This window comes from Camelina sativa, chromosome 6 (assembly GCF_030686135.1).
Source record: "Camelina sativa cultivar CO46 ecotype springtype chromosome 6, ASM3068613v1".
In the NCBI taxonomy this organism is placed as follows: domain Eukaryota; kingdom Viridiplantae; phylum Streptophyta; class Magnoliopsida; order Brassicales; family Brassicaceae; genus Camelina; species Camelina sativa.
The window spans coordinates 25,431,586-25,450,557 of NC_141885.1; the positions used below are offsets into that span (position 1 = coordinate 25,431,586).

General features: G+C 38.0%; 3 protein-coding genes across 7 annotated transcripts; all 3 read left to right on the forward strand.

The window, feature by feature from the left end:
* The first annotated feature begins 289 nt into the window (after positions 1–289).
* On the forward strand, positions 290–1,737 carry LOC104793029 (uncharacterized). The gene is made up of 4 exons (XM_010519306.2): positions 290–410; positions 571–709; positions 1,034–1,106; positions 1,314–1,737. Exons 1-4 carry the CDS (start codon positions 389–391, stop codon positions 1,563–1,565), a joined length of 486 nt encoding a protein of 161 aa, XP_010517608.1. The 5' UTR covers positions 290–388; the 3' UTR covers positions 1,566–1,737.
* On the forward strand, positions 1,314–5,603 carry LOC104793030 (phosphatidylinositol 4-phosphate 5-kinase 5). Its single transcript, XM_010519307.3, has 8 exons — positions 1,314–3,497; positions 3,603–3,770; positions 3,860–4,025; positions 4,133–4,249; positions 4,337–4,530; positions 4,612–4,742; positions 4,839–4,911; positions 4,999–5,603. The coding sequence occupies exons 1-8, from the start codon at positions 2,317–2,319 to the stop codon at positions 5,285–5,287; spliced, it is 2,319 nt and encodes a 772-aa protein (XP_010517609.2). The 5' UTR covers positions 1,314–2,316; the 3' UTR covers positions 5,288–5,603.
* Positions 5,604–6,242: 639 nt separating this feature from the next.
* Positions 6,243–17,717, forward strand: LOC104793031 (ferredoxin-dependent glutamate synthase 2, chloroplastic). 5 transcript variants are annotated; one of them, XM_087454707.1, is made up of 35 exons: positions 6,526–7,122; positions 7,333–7,645; positions 7,788–7,903; positions 7,969–8,230; positions 8,315–8,446; positions 8,771–8,869; positions 8,949–9,019; positions 9,146–9,258; positions 9,346–9,442; positions 9,878–9,970; positions 10,067–10,212; positions 10,474–10,633; positions 10,772–10,882; positions 10,978–11,193; positions 11,678–11,835; positions 12,044–12,173; positions 12,348–12,406; positions 12,484–12,589; positions 13,146–13,242; positions 13,528–13,643; positions 13,727–13,924; positions 14,018–14,128; positions 14,296–14,535; positions 14,608–14,706; positions 15,035–15,130; positions 15,263–15,460; positions 15,549–15,623; positions 15,700–15,825; positions 15,920–16,018; positions 16,276–16,418; positions 16,507–16,600; positions 16,679–16,917; positions 17,021–17,099; positions 17,184–17,267; positions 17,347–17,717. In XM_087454707.1, the coding sequence occupies exons 8-35, from the start codon at positions 9,227–9,229 to the stop codon at positions 17,524–17,526; spliced, it is 3,582 nt and encodes a 1,193-aa protein (XP_087310833.1). In that variant the 5' UTR covers positions 6,526–7,122; positions 7,333–7,645; positions 7,788–7,903; positions 7,969–8,230; positions 8,315–8,446; positions 8,771–8,869; positions 8,949–9,019; positions 9,146–9,226; the 3' UTR covers positions 17,527–17,717. The 5 variants fall into 5 exon arrangements, with proteins under 5 accessions (XP_087310831.1, XP_087310832.1, XP_087310833.1 ...); XM_087454708.1 differs by having other exon boundaries at positions 9,149–9,258; XM_087454706.1 differs by lacking the exon at positions 9,146–9,258 and having other exon boundaries at positions 6,478–7,122.
* The last annotated feature ends 1,255 nt before the right edge of the window (positions 17,718–18,972 follow it).

The window sequence follows — 18,972 nt, forward strand, 5'->3', positions numbered from 1 at the left end:
CTTTAATTACTCTACTACATTTTGGCTTTCAGATTCATACTGTGACCATATTTTATGTTTCAGAAGAGAGGATTCCTACGTCTCATAATGCAGTAAACAGTTGATTATGAATTTATGAGATATATAACTAAACAACTAATATTGAACTGTGAACAGAAGAAATTAAAATAAGGATTTTCATATAATATGAAATTAATGGAGACACTTTTTCTACAGATCCTTATGCTAAACCGTCACGCTTCCGGTACGTGCCTTATCGATCAGGAAATGCCAAGATACTGAGCCCACCTCACAAGTCACAAGGTCACATCTCCATCATTTGTTTCTCAATATTATCGTTAACATTTGTTTACGACATGCAAGAAAAAGAAAAGGAAAATATCACAATATGGGTCAAGCTCTCAATACCGGTTCGTCCTTTCTCTTTCTCCCACAAAATCACGTCTTCTATTGAATTCATTTATAAATACATACACATATATCTTTCTTTTCTTTATGATAAAGATTTAATACATTATATATATTTCAACTAAATTTTTTTGTTCGGGGTAACTTAATTATGGAATGAAGCAAAAGGGAAAGGAGAGGTAGACGTAAAAGACTTGGAAGCAATGGCTGAAAATTGCTACCGCAAACGCTTTGAAGAACAAAATGACGATCAAGATTGGTCTTTCGGCGACTTCTACCGCATTGTTGCTGAAGCTGTCGAGTAACTTTTTTTTTTTAATATTCTTCTTATTATCTTTTTTTTTTTCGGGAATTTATTTAAGCACGATAGGAATCATGAACAGTTAGATTCGGGCGGGTATTCAACTATTTTAAAATAACGATTAGCTGGTCTCCCTAAAATTCGAGTTTGGTCACCACAAATTATTATAGTTTTGGTCCGGGCGGTTTGTATGTCAATGCTATAAAAATAAAATAGAAAGAATGATAAAGACTCGAGCCAAATTAGTCGGCATCAAGATAATTTGATTATGGTATATAAATGATATTATACATGTGATGTGATTATATTTATTTGGTGCGACAGAGAGATCAACAGACGACTCGGTGGTACGCAACTTCAGGTGCCAAGTGTTGATAAATTACAGGAAGCTTATGAGGTATAAAGTCGCCTAATCTCGATTTACGTATTTGCTTTTTGTTTGACTTTGAATAACGAAACTCTCTGTTACGTACAGAGTCTTCGACTTGGTTTACTCTAAACCGAAATAAGATTACAATTGAAACTTAATGTATGGTTTTTGTTAACCAATTGGTTTAATTAATTAATGATCTTGGTCGGTCTCGTGTACTTTGAAATTGAGCAGAGACACAACCTCGGGAAGGGGAAGAAGCTATCGAAGGACGAGTTTCAGAAGCTTCTTCAGGAGGTATTGATCGGAGCTGGGTTCACCGGCGTTGGAGGAGTGAAAGAGTTTCTTCTGTTTATCTTTGGAGTTCCTGCGCTCGCCGTCTTCCTCAAGAACCGTTTAGCTCCGACGTCCCTATCCAACGACATTTTCATCCCAGCCGTCACCTCCGCCACCGTCTTCCTCCTCGCCAAGCTCAACAAGATATGACTCTAATCGTTTGATCTTTTCGAGCTTTGCTTTGTTTTTATTTATTCTGAATTTGTATTGGGGATTTGACTGATTAATGTGTGTTTGTGAAATACATGGAAAGTTTCACCTTTTTAGTTGATTGATTTATTAGACTGATGAAAGAGAAAAAAAATGAACTCATGTTGTTCGACAGAATGCCTCAGTGAGTTTAAGTTTAATTTAATTCGTCTCAGGTGGTCCATTTTGAAAATATGTTTCAGTTTATTTTGTAAGAAATAAATGTCATTGTATTAGAGGGAGGCAAGGAGAAGAAGCTAAATATAGAGAATTTGGGGGTCGTGCTTGTTTCTCTAAATTTCAAGGCTTTCATTGGTTTGAGGACATGAACAAGTCTTTTCTTCGAATGTCAAAATTAGTTTTGGAAACTGAAAAGAAAAGATGAAATCTCGGAGACATTTTTTCCCTTTTAACTATTTTTTGGCGATTGGTTTTTTTTCTCTGTTTTTCTTTCTTTGGTTTGAAAACATGGTCTAGACAATCAAATCATTCAATCCAATAATGCTGCAATCTGAATAAGCTCTTTGCCTCCGACTCAGTTACAATTGAGATCACAGAAACTCGCAGAGGCAAAAGAAAATGACCAATGGGACATATGTTGTTGATCTCTTGGGTATTTGTACATCTTTAGGATTGTTCTCTAGACATATCTTATGAGGGGTACTGATAGCTTACAGGTTTATAAGATAGAGGTTTCCTTTAGTTTAACACAATGAGCAAGGACCAGAGCTATGTTCTAAAAGCATGGGAGGTGACCGTGCGAAAGACCCAGCAAGCAAAGAAGCGGGCAAATAGCGTTTTTGGAACAGTATCGGTAGCACCACATGCAGAGAACGATGCTACAACTGATGATATTGACGATGAGACCACCACTAACAGGAGCAGCACTGAGGAGTTCTACCATGCTGAGAGGGTGCTTCCCAATGGGGACTACTACACAGGTCAATGGTATGATAATTTTCCTCATGGCAATGGAAAATACCTCTGGACAGATGGTTGCATGTACATTGGTGAGTGGTACAATGGGAAAACCATGGGGAATGGAAAGTTCGGGTGGCCATCTGGTGCCACATACGAAGGAGAGTTTAAAAGTGGTTACATGGATGGTATTGGCACATACACGGGTCCGAGTGGAGACGCTTATAAAGGTCAGTGGGTGATGAACCTGAAGCATGGACATGGTGTCAAGAGTTTTGCAAATGGAGATGCCTACGATGGTGAATGGAGGAGAGGTTTGCAAGAAGGTCAAGGAAAGTACCAATGGAGCGATGGGTGCTATTACATTGGCGAATGGAAGAATGGTACGATTTGTGGCAAAGGGAGTTTTGTTTGGACAAATGGAAATAGATACGACGGGTTCTGGGATGAAGGGTTCCCCAGAGGGAATGGGACGTATAAATGGGAAGATGGAAGTTTCTATGTTGGCCATTGGTCTAAGGATCCAGAGGAGATGAATGGTACTTATTACCCGTCAGGAAATGAAGGGAATCTTGACTGGGATCCTAAAGATTTGTTTAATAATCTGAGTGAGTACAGTATCTGCAGCGGAGAAAGGGTTCCAACGTTGCCTTCACAGAAGAAACTATCTGTTTGGAATTCTTCCAAGCGTATAGAGAAGCCTAGGAGGATGTCTGTTGATGGGAGGGTAAGTGTTGGCGTAGATAGAGCGTTTGAGAAGATGAATATGTGGGGGAACGAAATCGGTGAAGGAGGTTCCGATATGAGGAAGGAATTGGATGCAGAGCTGATGAGATTGGACGCTGAAGGCCTTCAGAGCCTGAAGTCGAGCCCTGTGCCTATGAAACTTCCAAAAGCAGGAAGGAAGCAAGGGGAGACAATATCCAAAGGGCATCGCAATTACGATCTTATGCTTAATCTGCAATTAGGAATCAGGTAAGAGAGACTGTGTCCTGAGTTTTACAATTTGAAGTTTGTTGGTCTATATATGCACATGCTTGTGTTTTTGTTGTCATTTTTAGTGAGTTTTATTCCCTGCAGGCATTCTGTTGGAAGACAAGCTCCAGCGGCATCTCTTGATCTGAAGCCTTCAGCTTTCGATCCAAAAGATAAGATATGGAGGAGGTTTCCGCGTGAAGGAACCAAGTACACTCCTCCACATCAATCTACTGAATTCAAATGGAAAGATTATTGCCCACTAGTTTTCAGGTTAGACCCAAAAATCCCTTTACCTATTTCACATATATACAAATTCTGTTGTATGCTTTAACATGTTTTGCTTATGATTTAATTCCCAGGAGCTTGAGGAAGCTATTCAAAGTAGACCCAGCTGATTACATGTTATCGATTTGTGGGAATGATGCCCTTCGAGAACTATCATCCCCTGGCAAAAGTGGGAGCTTTTTTTATTTAACAAACGATGATCGCTACATGATAAAAACAATGAAGAAGTCGGAAACAAAAGTGAGTTCTTTTCAAATTACCGGTTTGAAAGTGTTGGCTTGCTATTACCGAGATTTCAGACTGCATTTACTGAAACCATTTTCTTTCTTTTTGTCTTCTTAATGTAGGTGCTTCTGAGGATGCTTGCAGCATATTACAACCATGTTCGAGCATTTGAGAACTCTTTGGTAATCAGATTCTTTGGTCTACACTGTGTGAAATTGAATGGACCAACCCAAAAGAAGGTAGATACAAAAATTCAACACTTGATTTGGCATGGCTTTTGAAACGATTGATTTGGATTTATACCATTTGGTCTACATATAATGCAGGTGCGATTCGTCATTATGGGTAATCTGTTTTGTTCCAAGTACTCTGTTCACAGACGCTTTGATCTGAAAGGATCTTCTCTTGGTCGTACAACTGACAAACCTGAATCAGAAATCGATTCAAACACGATCTTGAAAGACCTCGACTTGAATTTCATCTTCAGATTGCAGAAAGTATGGTACCAAGAATTTATCAGGTCAAAAACCATTACACTCTACTTTTACAAAAGTTTGTGTGCGCTTGCCCCATTTCTCATGGCTCATTTCTCACATTACAGGCAAATCGATAAAGACTGCGAGTTTCTAGAACAGGAGAGAATAATGGATTACAGTCTTCTAGTTGGGATTCACTTCAGAGAAGCTTCTGTCGCTGGAGAGCTTATTCCTAGTGGAGCTCGAACGCCTATTGGTTAGCATTTGGCAAATCAAAAATGTTTTTTCTTCCCATCAGCAAAAAATTGAATAATTTATAGAAGCAAAATGATTGTTTCCTTATCTACTACAGGTGAATCAGAAGAAGAATCAGGCCCTCGTCTTTCTAGAGCAGAGGTTGATCAGCTTCTTTCAGATCCTTCAAGGTAATACAACACGAGATCAATACCAACACTTTTAAACTCAAAACAGAAACACATCAACATTGATGTTGGATATGTTTGTATTTGCAGGTGGGCAAGTATAAGATTGGGGACCAACATGCCAGCGCGTGCAGAGAGAACGATGAGAAAAAACGACTGTGAGCTTCAGCTTGTGGGAGAACCTACAGGGGAGTTCTACGAAGTGGTGATGATATTTGGTATTATTGACATTCTTCAGGATTATGATATCAGCAAGAAGCTTGAACATGCGTACAAGAGCATACAGTATGACCCTTCTTCTATATCTGCGGTTGATCCAAGACAATACTCGAGGCGTTTCCGTGACTTTATCTTCAAAGTCTTCACAGATGACAACTGAGAAGGGGTTATATCGTCTCTGGGATATTTAGCTTTCTTGTGTCCCAAGAAAGAGGGATAGATACTTTGGCAAAAGGGCTCTGCAAACAGACGACCTTGCAAAGTATGAAGTATGAATCCCATATTGTTTGTTTATTTCAAAAATTTAGTAGATCTTTCTGATTTTTGTATTAATCTTTGTAATCAGTTAAAATCCATAGCAATAAATATTCTTGTTCTTATTATTTTCTTTCCATGTATACTGTTATGTAACCTTAAACAAAACAACCACAAACAGTTTCATAATATAAAAAAAAATGATTTTCTTGTAAATAAAATGGTTTGAAAGTTAAATATGGTGGTTGATATTTCTACTAATATGTTGAAAGTTGCATAATTTCCACTAATATGTTGAAAGTTACATAATTTCCACTAATAGGTTTTAAACAGCAAAAAAAATGAATAAAAGTGGGGGTTTAAGATACAATTTGGTTTTAGTTGATAAAATTTTAATTTACAGATACATTTTCACTAAAAGTAATCCGTCAACTACACACAAAAAAAAAAGTTGAAGTGGGTGGTGATATATACAGTTTAGAATTCCAAATGTGATATGATTATTCTAAAAATGGTAATCAAGTATCTTTGATGCACCAACTAAAAGATTCGTTCAAAAACAGAAAAGATTCTGGCAAAAGAAATTATAACTCTTTTCTCCTAAAAATTGAAAGTTTCTTGGTCTAGTAATGGGATGCTGAACAAGACATGAAAGCACAAAAACTTAAAAAAGATAACACAAATATTTGGGTAATGTAAGTTACGTATGTGATGATGATATCTTTTGTCTTCTTCAATAAAGAAATAAGAAGTAAAAAGATTCCAATAATTGTTCCCAAGTTCTAACTATTGCTGCTGTTGTCGTTTTCTGTCAAAGAGAAACTTAAGAGAATCATCTCTTATTTTCTTCTGCCCCATTTGTCCCCATAGCATTAAACTTATATACTATACAATTACATTAACGACTGTTTAAACGCTTAAATAATTTTGGTTTACAAATATGTGATTACGTATTGTTTGAATTAAAACCAAGCACTTGCCAATAATTTTATTTTTTGCCTATTAATTATACATTTTAATCGTTCTGGTATCTGTAAAGGCACACACACATGCGTCAGTCGTCATCAAAACGCACCGCTAAATCTTTAAAGACGCGATCGCGTTTGAAGGCTAATAAAAACAAAAGAGGAGATCAAAAAATCCATCACCTTTCACAATAACAACAACAACCAAAACAGCGACGGCGATTCGAGTCCCCAGCGTAGTCGTCGTGCTCTCTCTCACTGATCACTCTTAGAGCTCTCGTGCCGTGTGATCTGAAACGACAACCACCGTTTTGGATTTTTCTCAGCGATTCCGGTGTACCGTACACTCCACCGCAGGGGATAAATCTTTGCTTCCGTTTTGACTTTTTTTTGAAAAAACAACGGCAACAGTCGCACGGAGAGAGTAAGTAGTGAGTTCGAAATCCGATCGGCTCTCGGCGTTTGTTTTCGTCTTCTTTAGTAGCTTCAATCCATGGCGCTACAGTCTCCCGGCACCGCCGGAGCTTCGTCTTCTCTTTCCCGGCTTCTCTCCTCCGCTAAATTAAGTTCTACTAAGGCTCTCTTCTCTGTTGACTTCGTCGGATCCTACTGTGTTTCTAAAGGGACTAAACGGCGTAACGAACTCTCCGGGTTTCGCGGCTACAGTCCACTGCTGAAGTCCTCCCTCAGGTCTCCGTTGTCGGTTAAAGCGATCCTTAATTCTCACCGGCCATTTGGTGATGCATCGGCTTCGTTTTCTGATCTGAAACCTAAGGTAATCGTGGTTCTTTACGATCCTTGTTAAGCTGGAAGATAGATAAAGCTTGCATATTCATCTGCTGTTGATCTAGGTTTTTGGTTTTGACTTTTTGGGTATACGAAATTTTTGTTCGAGTCTTGAACTTAGACACTTGCAATAGGTTTAGTTACGGAAGTTTGATATGATTTTTTGGGGTTTTAATTTTGTTTAATTGCATCGTCGCAGGTGGCTTACTTGAAAGATATAATTTCAGAAAGGGGAGCATGTGGTGTTGGGTTTATCGCGAATTTGGAGAATAAGGCTACACATAATATTGTAAATGATGCTCTTATAGCACTTGGTTGTATGGAACACAGGGGAGGTTGTGGTTCTGATAATACTTCGGGTGATGGTTCTGGTTTGATGACTTCTATTCCCTGGGATCTGTTTAACGAATGGGCTGTAAAGCAAGGAATGGCTTCTTTCGATAAGATGCATACGGGTGTTGGAATGCTGTTCTTACCGAGAGATGAAAACATTAGGAAAGAAGCTAAGAAAGGTGAACATATTATAGTTGTATTATGCAAATTGATTGTGAAATTGCAGTTCTGGTATCCACTCCAAGCTATGTTTTTATTTATTTCTGTGTTTAACATGTAATATCTTCCTTTGCTAAATCATGTTTTGACATTTCTCTCCAGTGATTACAAGTATTTTTGAGAAAGAGGGCCTGGAAGTGCTTGCATGGAGAGCTGTTCCTGTAGAACCGTCCATTGTGGGTCATAATGCAAAACAGACAATGCCGAACACCGAACAGGTCTTTGTTAGAATTGTCAAAGACGATAAAGTTGACGACGTTGAACGAGAACTTTACCTTTGCAGGAAGCTGATTGAAAGAGCAGTTGCTTCTGAAAGTTGGGCCTCTGAGCTCTACTTTAGCTCCTTGTCCAATCAGACCATTGTTTATAAGGGAATGCTTCGGTCAGAAGTTCTTGGGTTATTTTACCCCGACCTTCAAAATGATCTATATAAATCTGCTTTTGCCATCTATCATAGAAGATTTAGCACAAATACCAGTCCCAGATGGCATCTTGCTCAACCCATGAGGTTTCTTGGACACAATGGGGAGATCAATACTATACAGGTTATGTTTCTCTTCTGGTCAATTGCTTTGTTGGATCTAAGACTAAGCTAGGTCCTCGTCACTGAAACCTAACAAGTTTTGCAGGGGAACCTAAACTGGATGACATCACGAGAAGCATCTCTAAGATCACCTGTTTGGCATGGACGTGAAAATGATATTCGTCCAATTAGCAATCCAAAGGCTTCGGACTCCGCTAACCTTGACAGTGCAGCAGAGGTATGAGTCATCTAACCTCCAAACTTCTGTTTGTCTCTTGTGATTCTCTTTGTAATATCCCCTTCTGGAGGAAAGAAGAAGAGGCGTCGAAAGTGTTGTTTGCGTTTGGGACTAAGCAATATTCTGCATACCTATAACTTGTCTAACTGTTGACCAAAAAATAATGTTCTCTCATATTTGACGAGCATTTCATAAAAATAGGAACTCATCTTGCAAGTACATACATTTATGCACTCTTCAGAATAACCACAAGGCCTAGGTTATAGACCTTTTTTTTTTTATTGCTGCAAGATTCAATGTATTTATGTTATTGAAATTGTGCAGCTATTGATAAGAAGTGGCCGGACTCCAGAGGAATCTCTTATGATTCTTGTCCCGGAGGCGTATAAAAATCACCCGACTTTAATGATTAAATACCCTGAGGTATTGATTTGTGTTTGCTCTTTTGGTCTTTATGGATAGTTGCAACTCCAATTGCTTCTTATCTGATTTTCAACTGCAGGCTGTAGACTTTTATGATTATTATAAGGGCCAGATGGAGCCCTGGGATGGACCTGCTTTGGTATTGTTCAGGTAAGTTGCCTGGAAGTTTCTTGCCCTTGGAAATTTAGTCATGTATGCAAGATTTACGCTCTTTGCTGCCCTTGTTCCTCAACAGTTTTCTTAACTAAGAATAATGTGTACTTACAACTGTTCTAGAAGGCTTGTAAGTGTTGATCACTCAGATCTTTCCTACTCTTTTATTGGTGGTATCCACAATTGTGGACTACTGGAGAGCAAATGACCCTGAAGTTAATTTGTCGCTCAAAGTGGTAGCTAGTCTAGCTAGAAAGTCTGTCGCATTTCTTTCTTCTGCTTTCACATTCCAAAACTTAATCATCTTGACTTGTTTGGTGCAGTGATGGAAAGACTGTTGGAGCTTGCCTTGACCGTAATGGACTTCGACCTGCTAGATATTGGCGCACAAGTGATAATGTTGTTTATGTAGCCTCTGAGGTGCGTTTTGTCTTTTACTCTATGTACGTGCTCTTTATCATCTGAGCATGGTGGTAATGATTGCCAGCAGATCATTTGGCTTATGCTTGAAAGTTGAATCTTAAAGCTTTGGTCCTGACAGGTCAGAAAACCAATTTGTTTAATCACTTTGGAAGTTTTTTCGTTTTTCTTCTTTGGAATAGTTATTTCCAACTGTTTTTTGAGATACGATAACCAGTATAAGATAGTTTCTTAGTGATCATTTAGATTGACATCTAGGAGTGTTTACAATCCCCTCTAGGAAACCAAAATTTTTTCGCTGTCTACAGATTTTTATGTAGCCGAGTTAATACTTTGCAAAGCAAATAGATGATCGGTTTGGATAAACAGGGGCTCTGTTACCAATTTTTTTATATCTCGGCTGCAGAAGAGTTGCTAAGTGATGCCTTTATACAGGTCGGAGTTCTTCCAATGGATGAATCAAAAGTCACCATGAAGGGTCGTCTTGGACCTGGCATGATGATATCTGTTGACTTAGAGAGTGGACAGGTTGGTGCACCAGATCACCGTTTATTGTTCTCATTATTTGTTAACACTCATGCTTTTTTGTTTATTTTGTATCTCATTATTAATATGTGAGTTCAGGTATATGAAAACACAGAAGTAAAGAAGCGGGTTGCATCTTATAACCCATATGGAAAGTGGGTTAGTGAAAACTTGCGAAACCTGAGGCCTTCTAATTTTCTTTCGTCAGCAATCATGGAGACTGACGAGACCTTAAGACACCAACAGTAAGCCTTTCTGTTTTGTCTGTTCTATGCTCCCATCATCTGCTGTGGTTATTTACTTATTTATCTAAAATCAGAGCACAAATCTTTTCTTAGCTCTTATTCTTCTTGTATACTTAACATACATCTGTTGTGAAGTTGATTATTTTTCGAAGTACAATATTCATCAGTGGTTTTCACCAGCATAATTCAATGGTTTTGCATTATGACGAATTAGACACTAATTTTGGCTATTCATGATATATCTTGACTATGAGGAACTAGGGCGTTTGGCTACTCGAGTGAAGATGTTCAAATGGTAATTGAGTCGATGGCTGCACAAGGAAAAGAACCTACGTTTTGCATGGGGGATGATACTCCAGTGGCAGTATTGTCTCAAAAGCCGCATATGCTTTATGATTATTTCAAGCAGCGGTTTGCTCAGGTTTGTACGTTTCATAAGAGGGCATTTGAACTGGTTTATTCGTCTGATCTTGGTGAACTGAATGCATGATTTGTCTTGGTAGATTATTGAACTGTCCTTGAAATGCTCTTTGTGGTTCTTCACATGGTCTACTTGCAGGTTACAAATCCAGCTATTGATCCTCTTCGAGAAGGATTGGTCATGTCACTTGAAGTTAATATTGGAAAGCGTGGTAATATATTGGAGGTTGGGCCTCAGAATGTTTCACAGGTCAGAATGCCTAAATTTTGGATTTTGTACTGGCTTAGAAATATTTGGCTTTTGCAAGATTTCATATTTGTCAAGACTTGTGATTTTATGAGCAGGTCGTTTTGTCTGGTCCTGTACTAAACGAACGGGAGCTTGAGGGTTTGCTCAGCGATCCACAATTAAAATCTCAAGTCTTGCCCACATTTTTTGACATTCATAGAGGCATTGAGGGATCTTTAAAGAAGGGTCTTCTAAAACTCTGTGAAGCTGCAGATGAAGCGGTTCGCAATGGTTCCCAAGTGCTTGTTCTCTCAGACAGATCTGATAATCCGGTACATGAAATTTTCCAAGTGTATGCGTTCAATAGTGATTTTAGATGTATGATATGTAAATTTATGATTATCAGCTCTTACAGTGCCCTCCTTTTACATTTAAGTTTTGGTCTACTAACAGCTATGCTCTAGGCTATGATTCCGAACTAGCAGCATTTTTGTCTTTGTTCATGCCAAAATTGGAACTGTCGAGGGAAAGAAAGCTAGAATGTGAACTTACCATTTCCATATTTCTGGTTGCACTGATGATTTTTTTTAGTGAACTGTTATTGTTGGCATCGTTAAAACGGTGTTCTGGTATGTATTCTCGCTGTTAGTCTTTGTATGCTTCACTGCTATCCAGTTTCCTTCAGTTATTACAATTTTCGTTAAACTGAAGCTCATTATCAGGGTCGTACTTGGGTGCTATTTTCTTTTCTAGCTATCTTTACATATTTGTAACTTCACTGTCCATTCCTAAATCAGCAGCCTATCCCTTTTTCAGGAACCAACTCGACCTGCAATTCCAATGCTGTTGGCTGTGGGTGCTGTTCACCAACATCTGATTCAAAATGGTCTTCGGATGTCAGCTTCGATAATTGCAGATACAGCTCAGTGCTTTAGTACGCATCACTTTGCCTGTTTGATTGGATATGGAGCAAGGTTTCTACTTTCTTTTTCATTGAATCTTTCACCTTATTAGGCTCTTTCACCAACATTGTTTATTCTCTCTTTCAGTCCTTTATGCTTAGTTTATGATACGCTCGTATTCTTGATTTTAAGTTGAATGATGATTTGAGAGTGCTTTCCTCAACTGTTAGATAACACATCTATTAAGATGATACGGAATTATGTCTATAACCATTTTCAGTGCTATATGCCCGTACCTAGCACTGGAGACATGTAGACAGTGGCGTCTGAGCAACAAGACCGTGAACATGATGAGAAACGGAAAAATGCCTACTGTAACTATGGAACAGGCTCAAAAGAATTATCGTAAGGTCAGAAAACTTCTAACCATTGACAGAAAAAGAAATTCGAGTGGTGATAAGCCGTTCTTGCATGCCTATATTGTTTGCAAAATTGATTGTAATCTTCCCCTGTTGTAATATCGCAACCGTCTTTATAAGTATTGGAAGAAAGGTATCCTAAGATTCTTTAAATTGCTATCACAGGCTGTTAACACTGGTCTTCTCAAGGTTCTCTCTAAGATGGGCATCTCGTTATTCTCTAGGTTCAGTTTCTGAACCATCTATTTTGTCTTTGACCTTATCACTGTATTTGTTGAACACATGAGCTCTTTCTTTTCAGTTATTGTGGAGCACAAATATTTGAGATTTATGGATTGGGGAATGAGGTTGTTGAATTCTCGTTCCGTGGTAGTGCATCTCAAATTGGTGGATTAACTTTGGATGAGGTCAGCCTACCCTAAACCTTTTTATACGAAGATATTTGATGAGTTGCCTGGTTTGAGTACATATATGTTACTGGAGTATTATTTTACGATATCAACTTAATACCTCTTAGATGTTAAGGTTCTGGACCTCAGTTTAGATGCTATTTTCATCTATAACACTAAACAGCAATACTAATATATGCACACATTTTTTGGCTTCTGTAATAGGCTTATATGCTAGTATTGTTGTTATTTTCCTCTCTTGATGTTGCTTTAGTTTTAAATAAGCGACTAGTTTTAACAGATGAATAGCTCAACTGTTGCTGAGAAATATAATTATCAGAGCTAGAGTGGAGTTTCATATAGTTCAATGGGAAACTCTGAAGGCAGGAACACTGAATTGTTAGTGAATACTTATGAAGTATTGAGTTTATACATGTTGAAGGTTCTTATAAAGACTGAGATCTCGTCTACTGTTTAATGCTTCTCATATTATATTTTCGCCCAATTTAAATTTGTTTTTATTACAAAGAGATGCCATTGGCATCTAGTTCCTAATTTCTCCTATATTTTGCAGCTGGCTAGGGAGACGTTAACTTTCTGGGTGAGGGCATTTTCTGAGGATACAGCCAAACGGCTAGAGAACTTTGGTTTCATTCAATTTAGGCCTGGAGGTACTTTTTTGGACTGAAAATGTTTTAGTTAGGAGCTTGCATGTCTATGCACAAATGCATACCCTCCTGCCACAAAGACATATCCTGCTGCCTTTGTATATATGTACAACTATGTCAAGTTAGATAGAGCTTTTGAAGTGTATATAAATTACATAATAAGGTTGCATATGCACAGACGCACCTTTCTATTTATCTGTTCCTTAAGTGGATTGTATTGCTACTGTTCGTTAGCCCATGAAGCTTTCTAGTATTATCTTTGATTTGGTATGTTTTGTTATTTGAAAGGCGAATACCACGGAAACAACCCAGAAATGTCTAAATTACTTCATAAAGCTGTCCGCGAAAAGAGTGAGACAGCCTATGCAGTCTATCAGCAACATTTATCCAACCGTCCTATTACGGTGAGTGCAATAATCTCATCTTCATATCTGATCGTCTGTTCTTTGGATCAAGTAAATATTATTTCTGTACATTCTTGCTGTAGGTTTTCCGCGATCTTCTTGAGTTCAAAAGTGACCGTAAGCCTATCCCGGTTGGGAAGGTTGAGCCTGCTTCCTGTATTGTGGAACGGTTTTGTACAGGTGGCATGTCTCTTGGAGCAATCTCAAGAGAAACTCATGAGACAATTGCTATTGCAATGAACAGATTAGGCGGAAAATCCAATTCAGGGGAAGGAGGGGAGGTAATACTCATTGTCTAGTTCAGATTTTTTTCAACTTCAGAAAGCAGAATTTACCTCCATAGTCGCTAAAAAATCGTCGCCTGATCTTTCTAGGATCCGATCCGCTGGAAGCCGCTTACAGATGTTGTTGATGGGTATTCTTCAACACTGCCGCATCTTAAAGGTCTTCGAAATGGGGATACAGCAACAAGTGCTATTAAGCAGGTAGCGGAAGTCAACTAGACTAGTGGACATTTCATATTAACATGTGTACAGTCTGCTCACGCTGAGGAAGTTACTTGGAACATCTTTTGTTTCCTCCATGGACATTCTTAATGTATACTCTGTCTAATGTTTCCCAAACATCAAAATGACCTTTTGTATTCTCATAGGTTGCTTCAGGACGTTTTGGTGTCACCCCGACGTTTTTGGTTAATGCGGACCAGTTGGAAATCAAAGTTGCTCAAGGAGCGAAGCCTGGTGAAGGTGGCCAACTTCCTGGGAAAAAAGTTAGCGCATATATTGCTAGACTCAGAAATTCTAAACCAGGAGTTCCGCTTATTTCCCCACCCCCACATCATGATATTTACTCCATAGAGGATCTGGCGCAGTTGATCTTTGATCTTCATCAGGTATTTTTCTTTGACTACAAGTATCTTACCAACTTTTCGAGTCACTCCCACTGAACAAATTTTAATAATCAGGTCAACCCCAAGGCAAAAGTGTCAGTCAAGCTTGTATCAGAAGCTGGAATAGGAACAGTTGCCTCAGGAGTAGCGAAAGCTAATGCTGATATCATACAGGTATGCACTTCAGAAGTAGCGAAAGCTAATGTCAGAAATCTGATATTAGAGAATTGTATATATTAGTCTTCTGATTATGCAATTCTTTAATCAACATCTTAGCTAATAAGACATGCAATTCTGCCATCAATTTGCTTTTAGTATGCACTCTCTGGGGCAATTCTTTGACAGTATAAACTTGGCTTCAGGGACCACTTCCATGTCTCTTCTAGTTTATCTATTAACGATCCTTATTCCATTTTTCAAAATTTTTGTATATGTTCATTTGTGTGTCTTTGAGTTACAGAAACATAGTTATAGATTTATGGATTTGCTTCTTTGTTTACAGATATCAGGGTATGATGGTGGAACTGGAGCTAGCCCTATAAGTTCCATAAAGCATGCTGGTGGCCCTTGGGAACTTGGACTAGCTGAAACCCAGAAGGTATATATACCTTCATAATGAGAATTTGTTATTTTCATTTTGGTTGACCATGTTTATCAACTTAATTTTTTCTGTGTAGTCTCCTATTAACTCCTTGATGTCTATTAATGGCTAAGATTCAATCTTTTGCAGACTCTTATTGGAAATGGACTTAGGGAAAGAGTCATTATCAGGGTTGATGGTGGGTTCAAGAGTGGTGTTGATGTGTTGATAGCTGCAGCTATGGGCGCTGATGAGTATGGATTTGGTACTCTGGCCATGATTGCCACAGGGTGTATTATGGCTCGTATTTGCCACACTAATAACTGCCCCGTTGGTGTTGCCAGTCAGGTAATGTGGACTCTCTTTTTAGTTGTTAATATATATTTTTCCAATTGATAACCATTTTCTGCTAAGATTTTTCTAAATTCGGTTACAGAGAGAGGAACTGCGTGCACGTTTCCCTGGTCTTCCCGGTGATCTTGTCAATTTCTTCTTGTATATTGCAGAGGAGGTGATCTTCGAGAAATTTTCACTTATATGTAATTTTCATTGGTTTTAGCACTCAATATTTCATCTAAATTTCGTAGGTGAGGGGGATACTAGCTCAGTTGGGGTATGAAAAATTGGATGATATAATTGGGCGGACAGATTTGCTAAAGCATAGGGATATCTCTCTCGTAAAAACTCATCTTGACCTCAGTTATCTCCTATCTGTAAGTCAAGAACTGTACTTATTGTTTTTATTGTGCATACACCTACCTGCAACCTGTATTGGTGTAAATCTTATTTCTTCTTCAAAATTTTCAGTCGGCTGGGCTGCCAAAACGAAGCAGTACTTCCATTAGGAAGCAGGAGGTTCACTCAAATGGTCCTGTTCTTGATGATACTCTACTTCAGGATCCAGAGGTAAGCATAGTTTCTTACTTGTTGACTCTTGAACTAGACTATATATTAGTTTCTTACTTGTTGACTCTTGAACTAAACATATTGATTATGTAGCTTATGCACAAATCTCAAAACAACCTTGTTTAGTTGTTTATGACTGCTTTTACTTTAGAAGAGCCTAGACTTTCAAAGAAAGAGGTTTTACTGTATGTATGGTAGAGTAAACTCTTGTACATATGCAAGAATACTCTAATACTTACTTTTTGGTTGCTTCCCAGATAATGGATGCAATTGAGAATGAAAAAACAGTTGACAAAACCATGAGTATATACAACGTGGACCGTGCTGTTTGCGGTCGGATTGCTGGGGTGATTGCGAAGAAATACGGAGACACAGGTTTTGCTGGACAACTGAACCTAACGTAAGAAAAATACCATCCAAATTTTGAATAGATATTTAATGAGATATGCATGTTTTAAACTTTCACAATCCACTATGTACCCCTATAGGTTCACCGGAAGTGCTGGCCAATCGTTTGCATGTTTCCTAACTCCTGGAATGAATATACGTCTTGTGGGTGAAGCCAACGACTATGTGGGAAAGGTGTGTCTCAAATTCGATATTTTCTTTCGACAATATTTTGTATGAATGGTCTCGTGATGTACACTTTTACCTCACAAGGGAATGGCCGGAGGTGAAGTTGTGATATTACCAGTGGAATCGACTGGTTTTCGCCCTGAAGACGCAACTATTGTAGGAAACACTTGTCTGTATGGTGCAACTGGTGGGTTCTTATTTGTCAGAGGCAAAGCAGGAGAGAGATTTGCGGTTAGAAACTCTCTAGCTCAAGCTGTAGTTGAAGGCACTGGAGATCATTGCTGTGAATATATGACTGGTGGTTGTGTCGTTGTACTTGGGAAGTAAGTAACACCTCATTTTCTCAGCGTTGAGCCCTAAACCAGAACCTAGAACTGAATAGTCTTAAACGCTGAAGGTCATTATCGTTTCTCTCTGAAACTGCAGAGTTGGTAGAAACGTAGCCGCCGGGATGACAGGTGGACTGGCATATATCCTTGACGAGGACAATACACTCCTCCCTAAGGTTTAACATTACAAAGTCTGCTAATAGATGTGGTAACTTTTTTCTCTAAAGTTTGTGAAACATTGAAATAAACGCAATGAACAGGTGAACAAGGAGATAGTGAAGATCCAAAGAGTGACTTCACCAGTGGGACAAACACAACTTAAGAGCCTGATCCAAGCTCATGCGGTAACTAACTAATTCTCTCTTTCTTGTCTCTTCACGGTCACGGATACAATTCATCTCATGAATCGCTCTATTATGATAGGAGAAAACGGGAAGCAGCAAAGGAGCAATGATTGTAGAGGAATGGGACAAGTATCTAGGAATGTTCTGGCAACTTGTACCGCCGAGTGAAGAAGACACACTTGAGGCTAACTCCGACCACATCCTGAAAACAAGCACCGGAGATGAAGAACAGATTTCAAACACATATGCACAGAAGTAAACAGTTTGATCCTTGGTATCTTGTTCATCTTTTGTACAGTCAAGTCCTGGTGGTGAGAAGTTCTCCATTTGATTTTGACATGGATTTGGACTGGATTGTTTTATCTTTCTATTAGTTTGCTCGGACATTAATAATAAAACGAATGTCCAGCTTGTCTTGTATTTGGTTTTTCAAGGTAAGATTTTATCTAAGTATGTGATATAGAAGAAAATTAGTGGTCAAACTAAAAATTAAATCTAATGGTAAATGAATTTAGAATAAAAGTTGGTTCAGCTTAGATTCAAATGTTGGTTTATGTTAGATTTAATATGGATAACTTTAACAGAACTAATCTTTAGGTTTTTTATTTATTTATGGACCACTTATTTTGATTAGTCCGAATCACTTCGATTTTCTCTGGTCAAATTATTGGTAGTCTCTCCACGTCGGTAAATATGAAAAAATAAAACATGTAAGAGACTCTTGAGATATATGCATGAGCTGAAATATTCTGATATGTATTTGTACTAGAAGAAAATATAATTCTTGTGTATACAAAGATATGCATTTTGAAAGTAATTTAATTTCCTAACTTAAAAAAAAAAAATCTGTTGAGATTTTCTAGTAATGCATGTACGTTGAACGTTTTAAAAAGTTTAAAAGACACAGTTTGTTTAAACCGATGTGTGTCCCCAAATGAATGAATGGGTCACGAGAAAGGTACGTGTGTGTTCGTTGACAATAATAAACTCCATTAAGTTTTTTAATGTTTATACTTCCCTCTGTTGTGTCTCAAAACAGAGGTATAGCTGACACGTGTGAACGTCCGTCTCTTAACGTCAGTATTATTTTTCGTGTCCCGTGAAATTTTCCAATCTATTGAATATAGAAAGTTCTTATAAACACCAAAATAAATCGAAAGTTCTTTCTAAGCACCAAAAACCGGAATTGACACGTTCATTGCATACTCACCGAAAGCCAGAGAAGAAGAAGATGTCAGCATTTACTAATTTTACAACAACAAAAAAATGGCAAGAGAGCGTAAGTTCAGTGCATTTGCGAGAGAAATCGTTACGTCTTCTCTTATCTTCCTCTCCTTAACCAACAGTACTATACATTGTATCTTTCTATAAATTCTGTGTTATCTCTGCCGTTTATTTTGACTGTTCGTTTTCGATACGAATGAAACACAATATTTCGAGATAAAAATGTCAAGAAGATAACAAGTATTTAGCTGTTGTTCAGTCGGTAGTCAGCAATTAATGATGCTTACAAAGTTTATTAGTACTAGATTTAAATCAAACTTTTAAAACCATCTTTTCACGAATGAGTATCTATACTAGTATTTTTGCAGCAGTTTTTACTCAAAAATACTTTTTAGGAAAGTTTTTGCATTTATTGTTATTTAATGCTTATGTTCATATTCTAAACAAGTTTAGTTAATCCTCTCTACTATCTTTATAATCA

What these genes read in the sequence shown, in the direction of transcription:
- LOC104793031 (XM_087454705.1), top strand. Translation starts at nt 6,841, where the DNA reads ATGGCGCTACAGTCTCCCGGCACCGCCGGAGCTTCGTCTTCTCTTTCC. An exon ending in ACCTTGACAGTGCAGCAGAG is followed by an intron (nt 8,447 to 8,770) that starts GTATGAGTCATC and finishes GAAATTGTGCAG; the next exon opens with CTATTGATAAGAAGTGGCCG. An exon ending in CCTGCTTTGGTATTGTTCAG is followed by an intron (nt 9,020 to 9,345) that starts GTAAGTTGCCTG and finishes TGTTTGGTGCAG; the next exon opens with TGATGGAAAGACTGTTGGAG.
- LOC104793030 (XM_010519307.3), top strand. Translation starts at nt 2,317, where the DNA reads ATGAGCAAGGACCAGAGCTATGTTCTAAAAGCATGGGAGGTGACCGTG. An exon ending in TGAAGAAGTCGGAAACAAAA is followed by an intron (nt 4,026 to 4,132) that starts GTGAGTTCTTTT and finishes TTCTTAATGTAG; the next exon opens with GTGCTTCTGAGGATGCTTGC. An exon ending in TGGTACCAAGAATTTATCAG is followed by an intron (nt 4,531 to 4,611) that starts GTCAAAAACCAT and finishes CTCACATTACAG; the next exon opens with GCAAATCGATAAAGACTGCG.
- LOC104793029 (XM_010519306.2), top strand. Translation starts at nt 389, where the DNA reads ATGGGTCAAGCTCTCAATACCG. An exon ending in GGGTCAAGCTCTCAATACCG is followed by an intron (nt 411 to 570) that starts GTTCGTCCTTTC and finishes TATGGAATGAAG; the next exon opens with CAAAAGGGAAAGGAGAGGTA. An exon ending in AATTACAGGAAGCTTATGAG is followed by an intron (nt 1,107 to 1,313) that starts GTATAAAGTCGC and finishes GAAATTGAGCAG; the next exon opens with AGACACAACCTCGGGAAGGG.